This window comes from Hirundo rustica, chromosome 5 (genome assembly GCF_015227805.2).
Source record: "Hirundo rustica isolate bHirRus1 chromosome 5, bHirRus1.pri.v3, whole genome shotgun sequence".
Classification (NCBI taxonomy): domain Eukaryota; kingdom Metazoa; phylum Chordata; class Aves; order Passeriformes; family Hirundinidae; genus Hirundo; species Hirundo rustica.
Genome location: NC_053454.1, coordinates 37,997,540 through 38,017,619, shown reverse-complemented (window position 1 = coordinate 38,017,619; position 20,080 = coordinate 37,997,540). Strand labels below are relative to the sequence as shown.

Here is a 20,080-nt window from a genome sequence, read left to right as displayed (position 1 = left end):
AAGCTGATTTTCCCTCACTGATAATCTTGGCAACTTGGTTTCAAAACCCAAAGTTTTGGAACTTGTTTTGGGGTCTTTTTCTGAAGTGCTTTCTATTTGAGAGGTTCTTTCCTCTTGTGACATGCCTTATATTTGGGATTCTAACTTAGGAGTTTCTTACAGGTTTATGGTTTGTTCAGTCAAGCATCTATGAAGCTTATAAAGAACAGGGGACTGTGCTTCAGAGCTGAGTTTGCCCCTTCTATCTGAAAAAAAAACCCAACCACAATTGTTCCTGAATTTTAACTGTTTTCTCACCCTTCTGCTTTGCTTATGTTTTCCCACTCACTGAAAAAAACAAGAAAAGTTTGCTGCTTTTTTTGTCGATAGCTGCCCACATTTTAAGTGTGTGGCTAATACTCTGTAACACGTGTGTTTTACAAACATGAGTGTTACAAATTACTGGCAAACATTTCAATGAAACAGATGCAACCATCAGGGAGGTGCAGGACATGAGCCACCTTCTCCCATGCCCCCACACTTCCGTGCCCTTGTTTCTCCTCTCTGTAATTTGAGGGCTGTTGGCTGCCCTGCCAGTGCAGGAGTGGTTTCCTGCCCCTGGGTCTGACTGAATGCAGTGTGGGCAGAGGCTCAGGTGGGCACAGCCTCTTGCTGCCCTAGCACAGTGCTCATACAAATTGGCTGGTGGTGAAATGGGGCTGTCTCCACTGGACAGAGCAGGCTGTGAGCTGGTGATACACCACGAAAAAATAGTTACTCCGCTCTTCAGAGGTTGCTGCCCTTGCAGTTCTCACCTTTGGCGCTCTGACCCGGACAGTGGGGGACCTGGGCTTCAGGCTGCCCCTCAGCTCAGCCACTAGCACTCATAGAGCAAGAGTGCGCATGCAAGTCTTCCTCATCTTCCATCCTTTTCAGCAACATTGCTCTTGGGACAGTTCCCACAGCAGTCCTCCTGGCAGCCTCTCAGCCCCATGTTTCTTCCCTTCGTGTGGGATAAGGGGTCGGGGCAGTGACACAAGTGCTGTCTGGCAGTAGTGACATGACTTGGGTGATGGGAGCAGCACCCCAGAGAGAAGGCACGTGTGGGGAAATAACAGTCCCTGTCCCATATGTGTTCCCAGGGCCCTGACTCCTCTTCCCTTGCTCTCAGACAGGACAGAGGTGCCTGCAGGGTTGCTCCAGCCTTTTGGGAAGACTTGTGCATCCTATAGTACCTGTCACGAGGAGGCTGAATGGCCTCTTGAGACGCAGGGTTTAGAAATCAAGGGATCAGATGGTTGGGATGAGACACGTCTGTGTTTACTCTCTGATAGCTTTTTACATCAAAGGCCATCATCAGTGAATCACTTACGTGTGTGTGTGACTGTCATCATTGCTGTGCTAAATATAAATGTCAAAGGATATTGAGCTGTAGGAATAAATCAGACTCTGTTGGCATGCGTGTATCAGACAGGTCTTCCTCTTCTCTGTGTCCTCTCTCTGTGATGAAGGCTGCTATGGTCAGTGGGAAGCAGCTGCTTCCAAAATCTAAACTCAAATCTAAGACAGGAGTACAGGTTATATTTCCATACACAGATCTGGCATATCCACACACTGGATCTCTTCTTGTTGGTTCTGTCAAAATTACATCAGTGAAGAGAGAGAAAGGTTTGCTTTGACAGTATTTCTGAGGTAGAAAAACTGAGAGACTGAGAAACGTTTTCACACCCTTTTTTATACAGAATGTGTGATTTTTAAATAAGCACCAGAGAGAAAGTAACTTTGCCAAGGCTGCCAACCCTGCTGGCTGATGTGTGGACATGGGTATGGTGTGTGATTCACATGGCTTCATATTTCATATTAAAGCACTTGAGCTAGACTCTCAAGTTGGCAGTTTCAATTATAAACACAAGTGATTGTTGTTATTTTCTGTTGAAAGCTGGGAGAAGGCAGTAGGAAAATTTCCTTATATTTCATTTGGCAAACATTCCTTTTTTTTTTTTTCTTTTTTTTTTTTTTTTTACATCAATAAAATGGTGATGAAGAAGGCCAAGAGAAAAATGTCAGGAACCTGAAACTGCCTGTCTACTTTCCAGCCATACTCAGCTCTGGCAGCTGCAGTGGGGATTTTTTTAACCTGTTGTTGCTCCCTTTACAGCAGATGAAGAAGTGGTAGCGAATTTAAAAATGAGCTTTGAATGTGCAAAGTAAATAACTCTAGATTAAAAAGTGCTTAAAAAATCCTACAGAATCTAGAAAGGGGGCTAACACCACTTTACAACTCCCCTACTGAATGCTGTTATGCAAATAATCCTGTATTACATGATAAAAGATAGTTCAACGGTCTGTGATAAGGTTGTCCTTTGGACATTTTCATAAGGATTTTCCTTAATGATTAAGGAAAATCCTGTGAAAATAATCAATTTTATAACACACACATACATATGTATCTGTTTCAGTTTACTCATTAACATCATAGAGACTCAGTCTGCTATTTTCAGGGGGAAAAATGGCAACAGTGCATCTGGGCTCGAAAGCTGTACCTCCTTCAGCAGTACTGCAATATTCAGGGCTATTTCACTTTGCATCAGAGACAGGGGGATATCTCATGCCGCTGCACATGAGGCTTACCCGCAGGCTTTGGCCCCTAATTTTAGAATACTGTGGTAATTCTTACATTTTCAGCGTTTTATAAATAAGTGCTTCTGTGGAAGTCAGGATTTCTTAATCCTTAGCCATTAGTTTACCTCTGCTTTCCTCTTTGGTTTATTTGCTTCCCCTTCCCAGTGTCGTGTTTTCCTGCCTGAGGCTTGGGTGGCTGATTTCTTCTTGTCGCTCCACAGAGCCTGAGTGGGCTTTCCTGCGTGGGACTCCCTGGCTGGAAATGAGGAGAAGATTTGTTCCTGTCTTCCTTTATCCTTCTCAGTTTCTGCCTCCCTCTTTTCATACTTGTCCTCTTTCCTGTCTCTGTTCCTCTGCCATCGGTGCGCCCATGGATGCAGGAAGTGTCCTTCCAGGGGTTCCAGCACAGAAAGGACTTGAAGCCTCCTTGCCTTCCATGCTGTCCCAGCTCTTTGCCCATCTCATGGCTGCCAGCTCCCATCATTTGCTATTCATCCTTTCTCTTCTCTCTCACCCATCATGTCTCCCATCTTCTTCTCTCCCTTTGCCTCATGACACAGCCATCTCTCTGCTACTGTCGTGGAAGATCTGTCTCACATCTTCAGCCTGTAGCCCCTCCTGCCTCCCTCTCTTGTCATAAGCCCAAATATAGCTTTTAATAGGTTCTCCAGAAACCTGTAAAGGGGGAAAGAGCTGGCAACTTTTGTCAGAGGAACATGGAGTTGTATTTGGTAGAGATAGTACTTAGTCCCTGAAGTCTGAAAATGTAGGAAGGTGGGAGACAACTGTGAGAAACAGAAATGCCAGAAAAATGTGGAGGATTTGGCAGGCCTGTCTTTATGTCTACTGTGTTACCCTGCAGAACAGGATTGAAGACAAACATATGAATGTGCTAACATTTAAGTTATTGGATGCAAGTCTTTTGCTGAATTACTTTGAGGGATTTTATTTTTTTTTTTTTAGTTTCGAGGTTAGTTTTTTTGTCATCATTCTGCTCTATTTAGTTTCTCTTCGTGTAATAGTATTGAAAAGTTACATTGCTCCAGAACAACTCTAAGCCTCTGTCTTTCAAAATGCTTTGTTCAATATTACTCTCGTTTGGCTAAAATCATACCAGACCTAATGGAATTCTGTCAGATTGCCATTGCTTTGTGTCACTAGCCCAGGACTTGACTGTAGTATTAACCTTTGGGAAAATCCATCATAAAAACACTGGTAGTGAACTGGTTAATACCAGTCTAATGGAGTTTATCAGATTATCTTGAGTGCATAACTCTGCAAGCCCTTTGTAACTCTACCACCTGGCCTGCCCAGTTCTTTTAACCATTGTTAGGCTGAAAAAATGGGGAAAATTCAAAGTTCTTTGAGTGCAAAAAGTAGCAGCCATCAAAACAGTGGATGATTTCAAGATCAGCCTAGTCATTATTCAGTATTGTTCCTACCTCTGATGGGAGATAATACTACTGTGTCCCTTCTTGTCTGAAACTGCTTACAGCTGCTCTCTGCAGGTCACATCATGTGTGCAGTCAAATCTTGCCATGTCTGCCACTGCTCATACAAAGCTGCCTACTCTGGGAGTACCATTTGCCATCGTTGTAAATAATGCTATACTCATTACAAAACTTTAAAGTGACCTAAAATTTATCTGTTCTAATTACTGTAACGGAACTATCAACCTCAATAAATTGAATGAACTCATAAAAGATAGTTTCAGTAATAAGAAGCAAAATGAAATGTTACTTGATGTAAATATATAGATTATCTGGCTCAGGAAGAAGTAGAGACAGACAGAACATATACCTGAACTGCTAACTCAGTGAGACTGCTTTTTTTGTCTTGAACTGGAACTGAAGTTGAACCATCACTTCTAAATCTCTGCTGTATTTGATCTAGAACTGAACTGTTTCTAGCTTGCCTTCCTGCAAAGTGTCTCTGGCTACTGCTCTTGAATCCTGACGTCCTCCCGTGCCAGCCTGCATAGCCTGTGCTGTGTTGGCAGCTGCATGGCGGCACTGCGCTGCAGTCGTTTCCCCTGCACTACTTGGGATGTCATCCTGCACTGCTGTCACTTGCTTTGGAGATCCACGCACGGATCAGCGCAGGACAGACCTCACCCATGCCCAGGGGGGCAGTGGGCTGCGCTTCACGCTGCTGCTGAAAAGGGTGCAGAGGGCAGGAGACGGGAATGCAGTCCAGACTCACGCTAAGAGCCTGCTTCTATCTGTTAACCCGTAAATCTTGTGTAAACAGTTAGGTGGTTCAGTATGAGCAAGCTTGAGGTGGTTCATCATTACCCAAACTGGTTAACAAATATTTACTGATCTCCAGCCAAGTTAAAGTGCAGTCATGCTTTCAAATTGATGATTCTGTCCCTTCCCTGACCAGTGAAGTAAAAAGAAATGCTTTATTCTGTATTACATGAATAAGGGCCGAGGCTTTGTGATTTTCAAAACCTGGTCATTATAACCATTGCCATGGCAGTTAGACCATCTCAATGCACAAGGTGAGAGGATTCTGGCCCTGTGGTCATCCTGGTCTTCCTAGGGCTTTTGCCAGGATGAATGCTAAAGCTCACCCAGTGGATTACAGGCATTGGGTTCTCCCTTCTCAGAGCATCAGGTGTATTTTCATGCAGTTACCTGCATTTTACAACACAAATCTATAAATACATCAGTAGAAACAGAGTTTCTCAGTGGGCAGAAAATTGCATGCTGCAGAATGCATACTGGTATGCGTCTGTCTCTCTGGACATAGTTTTTAGTTAGCTCTCAAACTTATATAAAATTCAGTTAATTCATCTTGATTGGAGGTTTTGTGTACTTTCTTTGTATTTCCAGTCTGATGTGCTACAGCTTTTCTTAGTTTTTCTGAACCTTCCTGGAAGACCCTTGGCCATTGAGGGTCTCGTGACCCATTACCAGCTGGCTTGAGGAGGCGCAGGCACATGCCGTGCTGTGCCACACTGCTTGGCCCTCAGGACCCTGCTGTGCTGGACAGATTCCTTGCCACAGGGTAACCTCAGCTGACCAGTCACAATGGAAGAGCCCAGAGGTGGCATCTGCTTGGTACCACTAGTGACACCACGACATATACTTGTCTTTATCTTGAGGTGAAGCAACGTACTGTCATTTAAACATCCAGTTGAAAATCCTGTGAAAATTCTGAACATCTCAATTATGGGTGAGCCTTTCTCCCAAAGGGAAGCCTGGGCAGTGTGCCATGCCCTGATCCTAGGCCTCTCTGACTGCTGCCCTCGGGATTCCAGTGTCAGAAGGAACTAAAGGTCTTGTAGCCTGCTGCTGTCTTTTCTGTCACATTAATGAAGTAGCTACCTTTCTTGAGAGTATTTGTCATTCTTTCTTGGCATACAATAGGAACCAGAACCTCCTGGTTCAAAACCATAGTCCACCATATATTTGTGAATGTAATGATGAATTATGTAGAAAAAAATCTATTCTTGAATAGATAACCCTTCCAGTTAGGCCACCATTAATGGTGTACATCATTAAGCCTTAGTCAGTGTAATATTGTGCTGTGTGGGGAGGAATCCCAGGCTGAATCTATTTTTGACCTCTAATGGCTGATTTACAGTGAGTTATAGTAGCAGAGTTCAAATATTTGGTGATTATTGCTGAGTTGGACTACTATCAGGCAGATTTAAAAATAAAATTTGCAATTTGGAGAGTATAATTGAAGTTCCTTAAGTGAGCCCTGCTTGACTTTTCAGCAAATGCACTGGATTTCCTGAGCCAGCACTCACAGTACAAGGCAATGCCAGCCAGCATGGTCCTGCTGCTTAATGGGGCTGTTGACCTCTCCTCCTGATTCTCTGCTTCTTGTGTGGCTCATCATGGTGTGTTGCAGTGCTCATGATCTTTAAGTGTCTTTTTAGGGGAAAAAATGGGAAACTAAACTGCCACATAGGGAAGATCCTGTGGGAAACAAAAATTTGGATGAAAAAGTTAAATGAAACGCAAAATGTGATCAGCTGGTTCAAGTACCAGCTGTGTTTTGCTTGCAGAAGTGTGTCTGGGCTCTGCAGTATCTATTCTGTTCCTCTCAGAAGTTCAGTCTTCTGAAGCTGGCTAAGAATGGGAGCCAGATTTGTCTGTCCTTTTCCAGAACTTCCCCAGGGTCAATTCTGCCTGCACCCAGCCCTGAGTGTTTGCAGGCATGTAGTTTCATACAGAAACGATAAGCTCAGCTGGGATGTAGGAACGTCTCCAAAAGTTTCCTTTCAAGGAAGCGCACAAGCCCGTAGCAGTGATGTCCATATGTGACTCTGCAGTGTGTCTAACACTAATTAAACATTTGACAGGTGTTTTTTGGTTTTGTTTTGCAGGAAGAAGTCATTCCTGTTTTCAGCTCTGTACGCTGCCTTTATATTTGGCGGTCGGCACCTAATGAACAAACGAGCAAAATTTGAACTGAGGAAGCCGCTAGTGCTCTGGTCTTTGAGCCTCGCCGTCTTCAGGTAGGCACTTCCCCACACCACCTGCCTTCAGCATCAGGCCCTGAAGAGGTTTGGAGTTCTTCACCTCCAGCAGCACTGCTAGTGCAACAGCAGGCTCACACAGAAGTGGCATTTCTTTGCATCTGTTATTCAGGGTTGTGTCCTGATCCACTCCTTAACATTGAAATGATCCCCTTTGACTTACCAGATCATGGAGCGTTTGAAGAGGGGAGAAATCAATAAACCTCTTGAAGAACAAAGGTGAAAATAAAGGAGGACATGAGAAAAAGCTCTTATCATTGCAATACATTTACCATGCAAGCTACAAGTGGAAATAAAGATGTTAGTCTTGTTCTCATCTACAAGTAGTATTATGTTTATGTGATGTGTATCTATGGAATATTTAGTCAGGACTCTGATCTCCATTACAGTGAATTAAAACTAAAGTCACTGCTTTGTTGACAGGTAGATTAGACCACTGTAACTGATATCAGGAGCTGACTTCTGGTTATTCTATCACAAATTGTTTGTGACTGCAGCAAAAAGGTGGCTCCACCGGGAAAGGCTGTTTTTTAGTGACACACATCTCTCGGCTGTGTGTTGACTCTGTTTAGTATGGGGAATGTCATGTTCAGATTGTTGGTACTTGTTGAAGTCAGAAGTAAAAGTGACCAACCTGAATACTTTACAGGCTTAATATGCTAATTTTTAATGACGCTGAAGATATATGAATGAATAAACAAATGTTTATAAAAATAGCCCTTACAAACACATGCTTTTGAAGCAAATTACTAGTAATAGTACACAGATGACCTGATATCCTGATATCCTTCATATCAGGGACTGTTGGGACTGTAAGTTAAAGCACAAACTGTTTTCAAACACTGCTACTTGTATCTTTCTAATATCAATATAATAATCACTGATTGTATTACTTCACAACTACATAAAACACACTTGCCTACTGAGCAGGTGTGAATGGTGCATTGCTTTCCACAGGATGGGAGTAGTTTTTGCCAAGAGATTATACAGAATGAAATAAAGCAGGAGTAGAGAAGTTTGGCTTTTTTCTTGGCTTTTCCTTTTGTTCTCCAGAATTGTATCACCTTGAAACTTTCCAAAACTCTGGCAGGGGAAGATAAATTGTATTTCTAATAGCTAGGACATGCTAACAAAAGAACTGTAATTTGGCTTGGTTTTAATAGTTCATCAACACATCAAAGAATATCTCAGAGCAGACAAAACTTTTAGTGGTCTGGATAACTTTGAGAGCAAGTTCTAACATTGTGAAAATTTGTAATTTTCATTTGATTACGCTTGGTGCTGTATTTCTGGCTGTGTGTCTAATATAATTTTGCTTTAAGCTGTAAGCAATTGACATTGTTCCAGAAACGGCTGAATCTCAGGAGCTGTTGAATTGGTTCCTAGATGGCATTTTGTTTTTGGATCAGTTTGTAAAGTTGTTTGTAGCCAGCAGCATCCCAATTCTGATTGTATTTTCTTACCGAATGTGGACACTAGGAACTAGCTGCTTACACAAAGCATTTGTAGTTTAATTCTCCGTCTGAGGTGGAGAAGCATGATTTTGGAACTTTCTTTTATATAAGATGTCTAGGGTGAATTTAAAAATCAAATTATTTTGAGATGTGGCTGACTTTCACAGCGTGGGGTTTTAAAGCAATTTCACTAGCTGGTTTCCTCCCAAAATCACAAGTGATCAATGCACTGATCAGTGAATAGCATGAATTTACACTGTGCTGCCTAGATGGACTTTGGAATCAACAGATTCATTACTTGCTGAAGTAGTGGAAGCTTCCAAGGAAACTCAGAGTTTCCCATCATAATCATATGAAATAGCTAACTCACGGCCAGTGTGAGCTGCTGAGTGATGCTGGGTGATGTAAAAATGTGAACTTCATGTTTTGGAGCTACAAGCTGCCAGGATGAATCTGCCACAGAAGCCACCTCAGGGCAGGCACTCGAGAAGAGCTCTGCTTGTGCAGATGAGAAGCATTGACCAGAAGGGTACAGTAAGAGAGGGATTCACAACTCCTACATCTGCTTGCTCCATCAACTCAAATAGTCCAGGGATGGGGGTTCCCCAAGCACTGCAGGACTCACCCTTTCTTATGTATGTTAGGAAAAGAGACAGCAGAGTGGGGGGGTACGTGTGAGATGTTTGGCCTGCACAGAAGCTCTGTGCATTTAACCTGCTGGATGTGCCACAGGCATCAGTTGATTATGAAAATTATATGATTATGCTTTGCTCTTCTGAGGTGCTGAGTAGTGTGCAGAAGAGTGAAATAAGGAAGGGGGAAAACCAACCCCAAATGTTTACAGTAGGACAGAGCATGAAACCTCTGTAGTTTCAATAGCAACATGCAATCCCATACAAAACCCCTTGACTTCTTGCCTGGAAAACAGGAGAAGTGACAAAGAATTCATGAAAATGCGAGACAGAGACTTACAGAAGTGTTCATTGGAACATCCATTACCTGGTGCTTCAGCACCGATGTCCTTTCTGGGGCCATCGGTCACAGTCTTACTGACTGTCTCAGCAAGCAGCACTTCAAATGCTGTAAACTTTTTCAAGTAACTTGGATTTGTTTTTTTCCTGGCTCCTGTCATAACTAGGTGTTGCATTTATATATGCTTGGTCTGAAAGGCATTCCGGCTTCCTCAGAAGGTCAGTTCAGGTACATTTAGAGGACTGTAGACTTACTATGGATCCAGGAGAATGCTCCTTAGATTTCAAAAGAGTACCTCTTTGGCTTTCTGGGATGCTTAAATGCATTGACTTTTACAATGCCTTACAGAAATTCTAAGTAATATATTTGTCTGCCATGAGTGATTGTACTGAGGAAGAAAAACCTGCCTGGAGAGTCCTCAGTATTCTGCCTCAAGGTCAGTGTGAGGCTTTTTTCTGAACTCCTTGTTTATCTTCCTTTTAGCACTCCTACCATTTTACCTGCTTCAAATATCCTCAGAAATAGTAACACTTATCAGAGGCTGAAAAGATGTGTTTTGGGCTTTAAAAGAAAAGGAAATTGCCTGCCAGGCAATCACATGGTCCTTCTTCAGAATGTATCCTGTATGCCCTCCCACTTGCCAAGATTATTTAAATGTGGTAGCTGCTACAGTAGGAAACTTGCCACGCTTTTAAGTAAACAAAACAATTACACCACCCTGCTGAGCTTGCTGAGCATTCAGGAGCCTGGTCAAGAGTGAGTTTTGTGTCAACACTGGCAGCCAGCAGGATTTCTGAGAAAAAAAGCAGCTTTATTTCCTTTTGAAAGCATTGACTAGTTTTGAACAGTTTGTCACTAAAAACTGCAGTAGGAGCAATGACAGTAAATCTTGCTTTTCACTTGGAAACAACTGTGAAAAGATCATCTCCTGAAATCTTTTTGCTGAGAAATGGGTTTGAGATACTGGGGTTGCTGGGCTGGTTTGATTTTTTTGGTCCCTAGCAAGTTTGTTGACTGGTTTCAGTCATTGAAGGTTTCTTCTGTTTTGTTTTGTTTTCTGCACTTTAATTAAGTGTGTTTACCCAGCCTGGTTATGGACTGAGGTCGTGGGGGAGTAGTCCCGCATTGCTCTGCAGTTACAGGAACCTGCTGTTAGGGAGCTACACAAAAGGTCTTTCTTCAGTCCCACAAGACCCCCAGGAAGCCATTGCTGTGTCACCTACACAATCAAAGTGACAGTCAGTCCTGTATTTCTGAATAGTTCTTGGTGTCAAAAATCTGCAAAACCCATCAAACCTGAATTGCCAGTTTTATATTCATGACACTTTGAACATAAAGTTGTAAAGCAGTCATTGAATGTTTTACATGGAGTCTATCGAAAGTGTCATGCTGGCATCTGTAGAAATCAGCAAAGCTGAGGCCAGGACTCACAGAAGGCCGCAAAATCATTAATTCATGTTTTCATTACATCTCAGAGGGATTTTTTTAAGTCCTTTTATAGGCCACTATGTATGGGTAGCTTTTCTCTCAAGGAGCTTAAATGTGTATGATTGCTTCATCTTCACAGAGGACAGCAGCATGGCGCCATTTTCCTGTGCATCCTTAAGGGGCTGACAACAGAAGTTTCAGAGTCAAGGCTCTAACTAATAATAGTAAAAGGTTGTCTTTCCTAGGGAGTACTGTCACATCAATGCAGGAGGCAGAGAAGCTAAAACATCTAGCATGATGCAATCACTTGCAGGCAGAGGCTAAGCTTGACCACGGCTGGTGGGTGCAGTGAGAGGAGGAACATCTCTTCATCTAGCCAAGCCACACCACTGTCATGCTCCTGTCATCTCAGGAGATCACTTAGATTCTAATCCAAACCCAGCTTTGCTTTGTAGCAGTGGTGGAACTTAGATGTCAGTACGGGGATTCCAAACGTCTTTCTTCCTGGTAAGCACTTTCTCTGTGCAGTAGAAATAGTATCAGTGTACCTAAAAGATTGCTAGCTGCTTGCCACAAAACTAACCAGAGCCTCAAAAGCAAGGCAATCGCCACAACAGGTCTTGTATTTGAAAGATGAGCCCAAAAAGACTCACTGAAGGAAGGTGGCTGGTGTTGACTGATTTGCTGCTGAAAGCACAGCAGCACGTGTAGAGGGGTTTGCATCCACAGAGGGCTCCTGCTAAGGTAGTCTGAGATGTGCCTTTATGTGAAGAGCTCAGTTCTGAGCTGAATCAAACAGAAAAGACAAAGCATATGTTTAAAGAAAAGTTTTCAGTTGTTTGTGTTTGTGACTCTGAAATTCATTCTAGTTATCAGGCATTTAAGTAGGAGAATCGATGAAAGATGATTGAGATTTATGTCCCATCTTAAGAACTGCTGTTCACAGATACTTGCCATGATTTAAACACAACTTAATTTCATATGTTGCTGAGCAACCCATCAAAATCTTAAAATATTCTGAAATTTTATAAGGTCCTGACAGTACATTCAAAGAGAAGAATGAATTACTGAAAAGAGGAATGTTTGCCAAATACCATTAAAATTAATAAGCAGCATTTAAGGTGAATTAATAATCTTCTCACTTACAAATTTGAAAGGAAATTAATTCAAAGTGAAACATTCCCTGTATTTGTAAAGCATTAATGCATATTCTCAGGACATTTCTCAGAACCCAAATCAGTAAAAGGCTTAATACACACCTACTTAACAATTTATTTCTATAGGACCATGTTCATCTTTACATACTTACCTGATTTTCTTACATAACAGATAAAGAAACATCTTTTGAATTACCTTTCTGGAGATGAAGTTGAATGTTGGGTGAACAGTAGAAATTCAGAATGATTGGAGAGAAGACAAAAATCCATTGGATGACATTTAATAGTTTAAGAAGAAAAGTTTCTTTTCCATAAGTTATTGTAATTCCAGTAGGAAAATACAAACAACGTTGTGTAGAGTGAATTCATACAGTGCAAAACAAATGCTAGCTGGTATTAAAAAAAAAAAAAAAGTGTAGATGTGATAAAAATATACAGACTAAGAAGATGTATCTCCAATATCTACCTTACTTGTTCTAACTAGCCTTATTCCCAGATTTGTAACTGATGCCATGTGACAAAATGCTGTGCCCATCTCCTAAAATCTCACCCCTTTGTTCACTCTGCTGCTACTCCTGTGGACTCCTGTGTCCTTAATTTTGAATGTAAGCTGATTTTACTGTTTTTACCTGCTCTGGCCTAGTTAAAAGTAAACTAAGGAGTCACTCTGAGACCTGGCTGATTGTACTTTGCAGGAGATAAGGACAGGACTGTCTAAAAGTTATTATGAAAATCTCTTTTCTCAGTGCTAAGCTGGGCCTCATTTCTTTAAAACCTTTTCTTTTTCTCTGACTTTACTTGCTTGTCTTTATTGCTGGAAAATGAACATCTTAGCAAAGTGAATTCAGGGCATCATTTGAAAAGCTGTTGTGCTCATTTTGTCCCTGTTCCTTCCCCTCTCTCACAGTCAGTGAGTGTGTTGACACTCGGTGTGTCACCTTGAATTAAACCTTTCTTGTGAGCTCACCCTGTCCCAGCCCATGGGAGCCCTCACAGGTCACCCACCACCCAGCGTGAATAATACCCAAAGCAAAGCCTCTGAGAGTGAAACCTTGCTTCTCAGTTTTATACAGGGATCAGACGGGAGTGTGCATTTGAGGAAGAAAGAACATCTGTCTGGTGGCTTAAGCAAAGAGCTGTAATAGAGAGAACGTATATATAATTAATTTAAAAGGAATCAATCAAACCTGCCTTCCCTACCCATGTGGCTCTTCTGTATTTTACGCAGCCTCAATACTTGGTTCGTGAGTGCGGTGAAAGGGCCTCCTCGATGCAGAAATCCCTGGGGAATGGGTGTCTCCATGTATTTTCTTCTAAGTCCCCGACAGCTTGTGCTTGTTGGAGACAGCGGGAACACAACACTGAGAGGTGTTAACTGGCATGACCTATCAAATCCAACGCTTTGTCTGCGGACGAGCCGTTAATAAACGCCGCCAGGCCCAGCAGTGCTCGCACGCAGCGCTTGGCTGCGTGCGGGGGTCGGCCCGTGGTTGTGCAGAGCCGCTGCTTTGTCACGAGTTCAGCTGCTTCTAAACAAACGTGGCTCCTTGTGCCCCTGTCGTTCAGCATCCTCCCCCTGGGTTGTTGGATTAAAAAAGAAAACTAAATTATTCGCCAGCTGTAGGCAAATCCCTGAGATGTGACCTTCTCTAGGTGCTCGTAGGAGTATCACCCCCCTGAGGACAGAATGAAAAAGATCAGTGGCTCCAGGCCAGCAATTGGTATTAAATTTATGGATCTGAGCAGCTCATTACAGTTGTGTTATAACTTCCAGCTTCTTTAAGCCTTCTTTATTCTGTCAAATGCTAGTGTTTTCCTGCAACTTAGATTTTTCTATGTTATCTCCCAGTTTTACAGCTTTACTGATAGCTGGCTTCATTCGTTGGCTTGATTCTTTGCTAAATCTTTTACTTTACTGCTGTTTGGCTTTATGTGCATGGGATAATTTCAATCTCCTGAATACATACATTTCAATGCTATACATGACAGTTACTCTGCCAGCTTGATACTTTTGATCCTGTAAGTATCTTTAATTTATCCTGCAGAACTAGATTATGCCACTTTTTTGGATCATCATTTAAATCACTGCAATTCTATACTTACTCTAAGATTGCCTTGAGATGATGTTGGAAGCTGAGAATAATTTCAGTAACAACACAGGAACAAGTGCAAATGCCCCTGATGCATTCACTGAGGATTGCTTAAGAGGCACATTGTGCTTATGAATCCTCATGGGCTGCTTTAGAAATCCTCAGATGGATTCCTTAATTCCTATGAGATTTTGCACCAAACACAAGGCTTAAGTTGAAAATTGATTTTTTTTTTTCCTTTTTAGTAGCTGAGCCACAGTCCAAACTTGTTTCCAAGAACTAGGAAATACTTCTTGAAAGAAAAATATCTCATAGAGTATGCAGCCTTCACAGGTTGCCAGGGAATTTCAACTGCAACAAAATCCAGTTATTATTTAGTGAAAGTATTGCGAGAGAAGTAACAGCTTTCATAAAGAAATTCTGTTCCTGCAAGTTCCCACCCTCCGTGTGCCAGATCAGCAGGAAGCAATGTCAGGTAGCAGCACACTGAAGAGGGTAAAACCAGGTGATTATTATTGATTAGCGTGTAACCGGCCCTTTGGAAATCGGAGGCGATACAGGGATGCGTGGGCAGAGCTGGAAAATCATTTTTCATTCTATGTAAGGAAAGAGTTACGTGATTTTCAGCAGTGTGTGGGTACAAGAGTGTCCCTCTGGTGTTCCTCGGGTGATGACTGAGTGCAGCTGCCCTTCAGTCGGGCCATTGCTCCCTGCTTATCTCTGCCAAGACCCAGCGGGCCTTGCATAGCTGCCGAGTGCTCTGGGTAAGGCTCTCCATGCAAGCATGGCTCTTCTCACTTTCACCAGTTATCTTCCCCTCTGTTGCACAGACCACTGGCAGGGATCTAGACCCGGCTTATTTGTTTTTCTATTGTGTTTTTTAAGCAGCGCAAGTTCTTCTCACAAAGCTTCACTTACTGCTTATTTCTTTCTGTGCTGTGCTCTCGGGATTGTCTGAATATAGCTTTTCCCAATCATAAGGAAGGCAGATCTGGAGAATCAAACTACATTTATTCAGGCTCTGTGAGGAGAGACTGGAAGGCAGCACCTGTGGTAGATTGATTTTTATCCACACTAACAAATAAGCCTTACGAGTAGTAGTTGCAGCAACTGGCAGAATTTTTGAGTTTGCCACTTTAGCAAGGGAGAGTCAGATGGATTTTCCTCTGCTGTGGTGTTAATGTGATTAAAATCTCCAGGTGACAGTGTCCATTGATCGGGAGCCCTGCAGAGATGTCACTGTTGGGGTATGCTTAATGATGTCCCTAGAGAGGGAAAGAAATAAGTTAGGTCTGGCTTTCCATACAGTTTTGTCAATAAAAAGGACAAAGAAATGGTTTGGGGAGCCAGGTGAGTTGTGACTAAGAAGTCTGCCGACAAGAGGAAAGGGCTGAAGGGAGTGGCCCCATACTGAGGGATTTATTGCCAAGAAGAAAAAAAAGGCTGATGAAAGATGCACAGTATCTGCCCTCACTTGGAAACCACAGAGCGAGCCATCACTTTTAATAGACCTCATTACCTTCCCCAAAATTTATCACATGGGCTCCTACCACCACCCAGGCATGCATGCATATGTTTATGGGTCTATAAAGCTGCACAAATGATGTATTATTTCTTGGAGCGATGTAAAATGTTTGCACAATTTCTAAATCAGTCTGAGCTGGCCTGACTTCAGGTTTTGGTCCCAACTGAAAATTCAAATGATTTGCATTGAAAAGCTTTCTAGAAGGGCATCTGGATCGGTGCAGTAGACATGTCTGAAAAGCAAGGCTTGTGTGCTTGGTACGGTGGTAGGTAGGGGTCTTTTTAGAAATGGAAGGGGAATTCTCTCACATTTGCTCTGGGATTTTGATAGGACTGAAGCCAAACCTTAAGGTATGTGTGAGTTCATGCAACAAGAAGTTTTCTGCCAAAAAGGCTGATAATAACTGCAAAGATCAGCACAAGTTGTGCTCACACACATGGTCCTGTGAGCCAGAGAACCTCATTATAAAACACTTCCAGTACTGCTAACCAGCAGATTTTAGGATAAGTAAGCACCATACTGAAAAAAAGTGTTATTCCTCATCTTCCCCTATTCCTACCTTTTTTTTTTTTTTAACATTACTGTGTCTTGGACTTCACCCTGAATGATTCTCCTTCACCTTCCCGTCCAGTAAAGAAGGACTGTGTGAGTGAACTGGAAGATCGATTTGTTCTCCTTCCCAGTAAGGAAAAGGTCGGGGGGAGAGGCTGAGGAGAAGCTAGGCAGCAAAACATCAGAAGGAAGGTTTTACTGTTGGGGCTTGTTAAATTCTTGGTGTTCTCATGCCCTTGCATTTGTGTATGTTTTGGAGGGACCCATTTCTGTTATTTGGATCAGTGGGTTATAGAGTCTCTGATAAACATAGTGTACCTAATACAGCATTGGTGCAATTCCTGCTGCATTCTCAACTGTAGCCTGTGTATTTCCAAGCTTTTGAGTCAGTCAAAAACATGAGATTTTCTGTCACGCTGCAAAGGAGCGTATTTGAAACAAGATCCAGCAGAGATGCCAACCACCATCTTAAATTCCTTTTCAGTGGCTTCCTAGAGCAGGGTAGCTGCTCAGGGCACAGTGCCACGTTTTGAACTCTATAGTGCCAAGGCTGGCTGGAAAGACTCCTGCCTTTCCCAGTCTTCGTTTTCCCCACTGTGAATGAGAGCAATGAAATCATGCCATTAAGAAGTGGAGGAGAGACTATTTTAGCTGCATCATTCACCAGTCCAGGCAAATGGCACGGCCATGGAGCCAGCCAGAGCAGCACAGAGGGGTGGGCAGCAAGGCACTGGAGGCAGCACCTGCTTGCAGCATGGGTGGAGGGGTGGGATAGCTCCAGCAGGAGAGGGCTGGAGCTCACTGTGGGATGCATGGATACAGGAGCTTGGAGCAGAGAAGAGCCCCAGAGAATGCCCATCACTAGTAATCACATTCACTTCCCCAAAGAAAGCTCACATTTTCAAAGAGTGCGTTCCCTCTCCTCTCTCAGCTGGAGAGGTAAAATTGCAAGTGAGAACAAAGGCGTTAGTCATTACAAGCTTTCAGGCAGTTTAGGAAGTTAAAGACATTTTCTAGTCTGAAACATTTGTGAAAGTTGTCCTCTTAATTACAGTAGTTTAGTCATTTTATAGGTACCTTGCAGCCTTTCGGACATATGGGCTGAAGAGGATGAGTTCTGTCTTCTTTTAAAGAATGAGATTAAGTGCTCTTAAATGACTGTTATGTTAATTTTTGAAACAGTGCTTTCAAAGGTGTTCAGTTACCATAAGAAAAAAAAGTGTATCATGGAACCAAGGTGCTTATTTCATACTTATTTCTTTTTTCAGCCTATTGTAGGAGAATAATGGTCCCATATAATTTTATCTATAGGCTAGGCCTTGGAGGACATAGACCTGAGGGAGTTATTCCTGTACTTTCAATTATCTGCTGCAACTGAACTGTAGTAACTGAGCACATGGTTGTCTAAACACAGTTAACAAGAGGTAAAATATGGTAGCAAAAACCTCCTTCTTTGTTTTTACAGTTTTACACAAAAATTGCTAAATATAGATTGAGCATGTAAATAGTTACCATAGTACGTTGGCACCGGAGAAAACTTGGTAACATTTTTTCACATTTGTGCCCGAAATGACTTTTCTTAAAGGAAGAATGTGAGAAAATTAAAACCAGTGTGATATTTTTTTTTTTCCCCAGTGAAATGCAAATAGTATGGAGCAGAAAGGAGTTCAGCTTAGGCGCTCAGTAATGTCATGATAGTCTTAAATCCCAAACGTACAAAAAGAAGCATTGCATCCTCTGAAAGACTGACTTTGAAATAATCAGATTTTTTCATTTTACAGTGAGAGTTTAGGGTTCTGTTTTTTGTCCATAGTTGACTTACTGGTTGTGTCTTCAGGCTTTTCCTTCATAGACTTGGCTGGATAGAAGCCTTTTAAAAATGGATTTCCCACACACTCCATTGCTGCTGAATAGGATTAAAACTCCATTTTTGTATTTATAGTAATTGAAGGCATGAGTGAAGGAGAACAGGAGTTTTTAAGAATATTGGCATTGAATTTTCCACCTCACTTTTGTATCTTGCTCATGTCACACGGAGTTAAGCCCCCCATCATGGATTCTGATCCATACCTGGTTTCATTCTGGAGTTCGCTGTTGCAAAACAACCACAATAGTTAAAACAACTGCAAAACTTCCATGAGGAAGAAAATCCAAGTATTTTCTCCTACAGTTAAGGTCAGTTGCTGCAGTCTGGTCCTGTGCAAACTCAGCAGGTGTGACAGTGGGGAGGAGGTAGAAGCACAGATGCCCTTGAAACTCACTTTGTAAGTTCACGTTCTCTGTCACGTCTGTCCAGCTGTGTCAGGCCAAATCTACCCTGGTGTTTGCCTAACATATTTTCCTAAGGGAAAACAGAGGGAAAGCAAGGGTCTGACTGCGTCTGTGGAAGGCACATCTGGTGCTCAGGCTAGGTCAGAATGTTTTCAGCTGTTGGTGTTTCTAGGACAGCACAGCTTTGTAAATTTGCACTGTATGTCTCTGCACATCACTCTGTATTTTTAGATCTTGAAAGTGTGCTGCCAAAATATCAAATGTACAAGCAATGAAGTGTTGTTAAGAGGTGTACCAATAATTTTTATGTCTATAAACTATTTATCTTGAAAGATATAGTTGTACATTAGGTATTAAGATGAAGGGCTTTGGACTTGAAGGTTTAGAGAACAACTTTAAAAAGTCAAAAGGAAATCTGCTGTAGGTCAAAGGACTCTGAAGAAAATTCCTCCTACTGGAGTGTTTACTGTTTTTTCAACTATACTGTTCTCACTGATGGAGAGTGAGGTCAGACCTCTTTCTGCTTACACCAAACAGACCTCATGGGTAGGGCACTGAACCACAACTCCCAGATTCAAGAATAACCTGAGTTGGGAGGGACCCACAAGGATCATCAAGTCTAACTCTTAAGTAAATGGCCCATACAGGGATTAAACCCACAAGCTTGGACTCTTGAAGTTGCACATCATTTCTCATCCCAGCTCGGACACAGATTTTTTGACAGGACAATTAAATTTCAGTTTGCCTCACCTTTCTGTCTTCGAAATGGGTTTTATGCTTAACCAACTTACAAGGCTATCATATGAGTAAAGGCCATAAAGTTCTTTGAGGAATTCATACATACAATGTTAAGGGCCTTGGAGATGCCAACACATACAGAAGTCTGAAGGAAGTTACCTGAACAGACCCCAGCTTATGAACAGCTTTGTACCTAGCAGTTCTTCACACCGAAATTTCTGACCTAAAAAAAAAGCAGTTGCTGGCCAGAGCATTATTTAGGTTGGTAACCCTGAGACAACCCAGGCTGGAGGTGGTAGGTCTTGGCTGTTGGAAAGCAGAGAAGACAAAGGTTTTGTAATGGCAGAGGAAGGTCTGCTCTGTGGAGAGAACGGAGATGTTCTTTTCATCTAAAGTGGATCCAGTGAGGAGACACAGCCTTCTGGGGAGGTACCTGCATCAGTTCTAGGAGGTAAAACAGAGAAGTGCTTTACAAATGTGTTAAAACAACAGTCTTTCTGCAAGAACAGGTCTCCCTCTTCATCACTAACCTTGGCATTGCTTGAAAGCACTTTGGAAATGTTGAAAGACAATGAAACAATAGCCTAATGACATTAATTTTCTTTGCCATTTCTTACAAAATAACAGTTGCCCTGAGTTCATCAGCTGTGATTTGAACAAGTATCTCTCTAGGAATTCAAGATAACTCATTGTTAAGAAGTCTTGTCTTTTAAATGCTTATAAAACACCTCCAAAATACTACATTTAGAGTTCAGAGTGACCGGATCCATACTCAGTACCCTTCTTTTTCAGACTTT

At 42.1% G+C, this 20,080-nt stretch overlaps 1 protein-coding gene across 3 annotated transcripts in view; it reads left to right on the top strand.

The window, feature by feature from the left end:
• The window catches only part of ELOVL6 (ELOVL fatty acid elongase 6), an 80,164-nt gene that overhangs the window by 43,834 nt on the left and 16,250 nt on the right, over positions 1 to 20,080 (top strand). For all 3 annotated transcript variants that reach the window (XM_040065234.1, XM_040065233.1, XM_040065232.2), the window contains one exon: positions 6,944 to 7,075. In XM_040065234.1, coding sequence (XP_039921168.1) covers positions 6,944 to 7,075 — 132 coding nt within the window. The remainder of the gene's footprint in view (positions 1 to 6,943; positions 7,076 to 20,080) is intronic.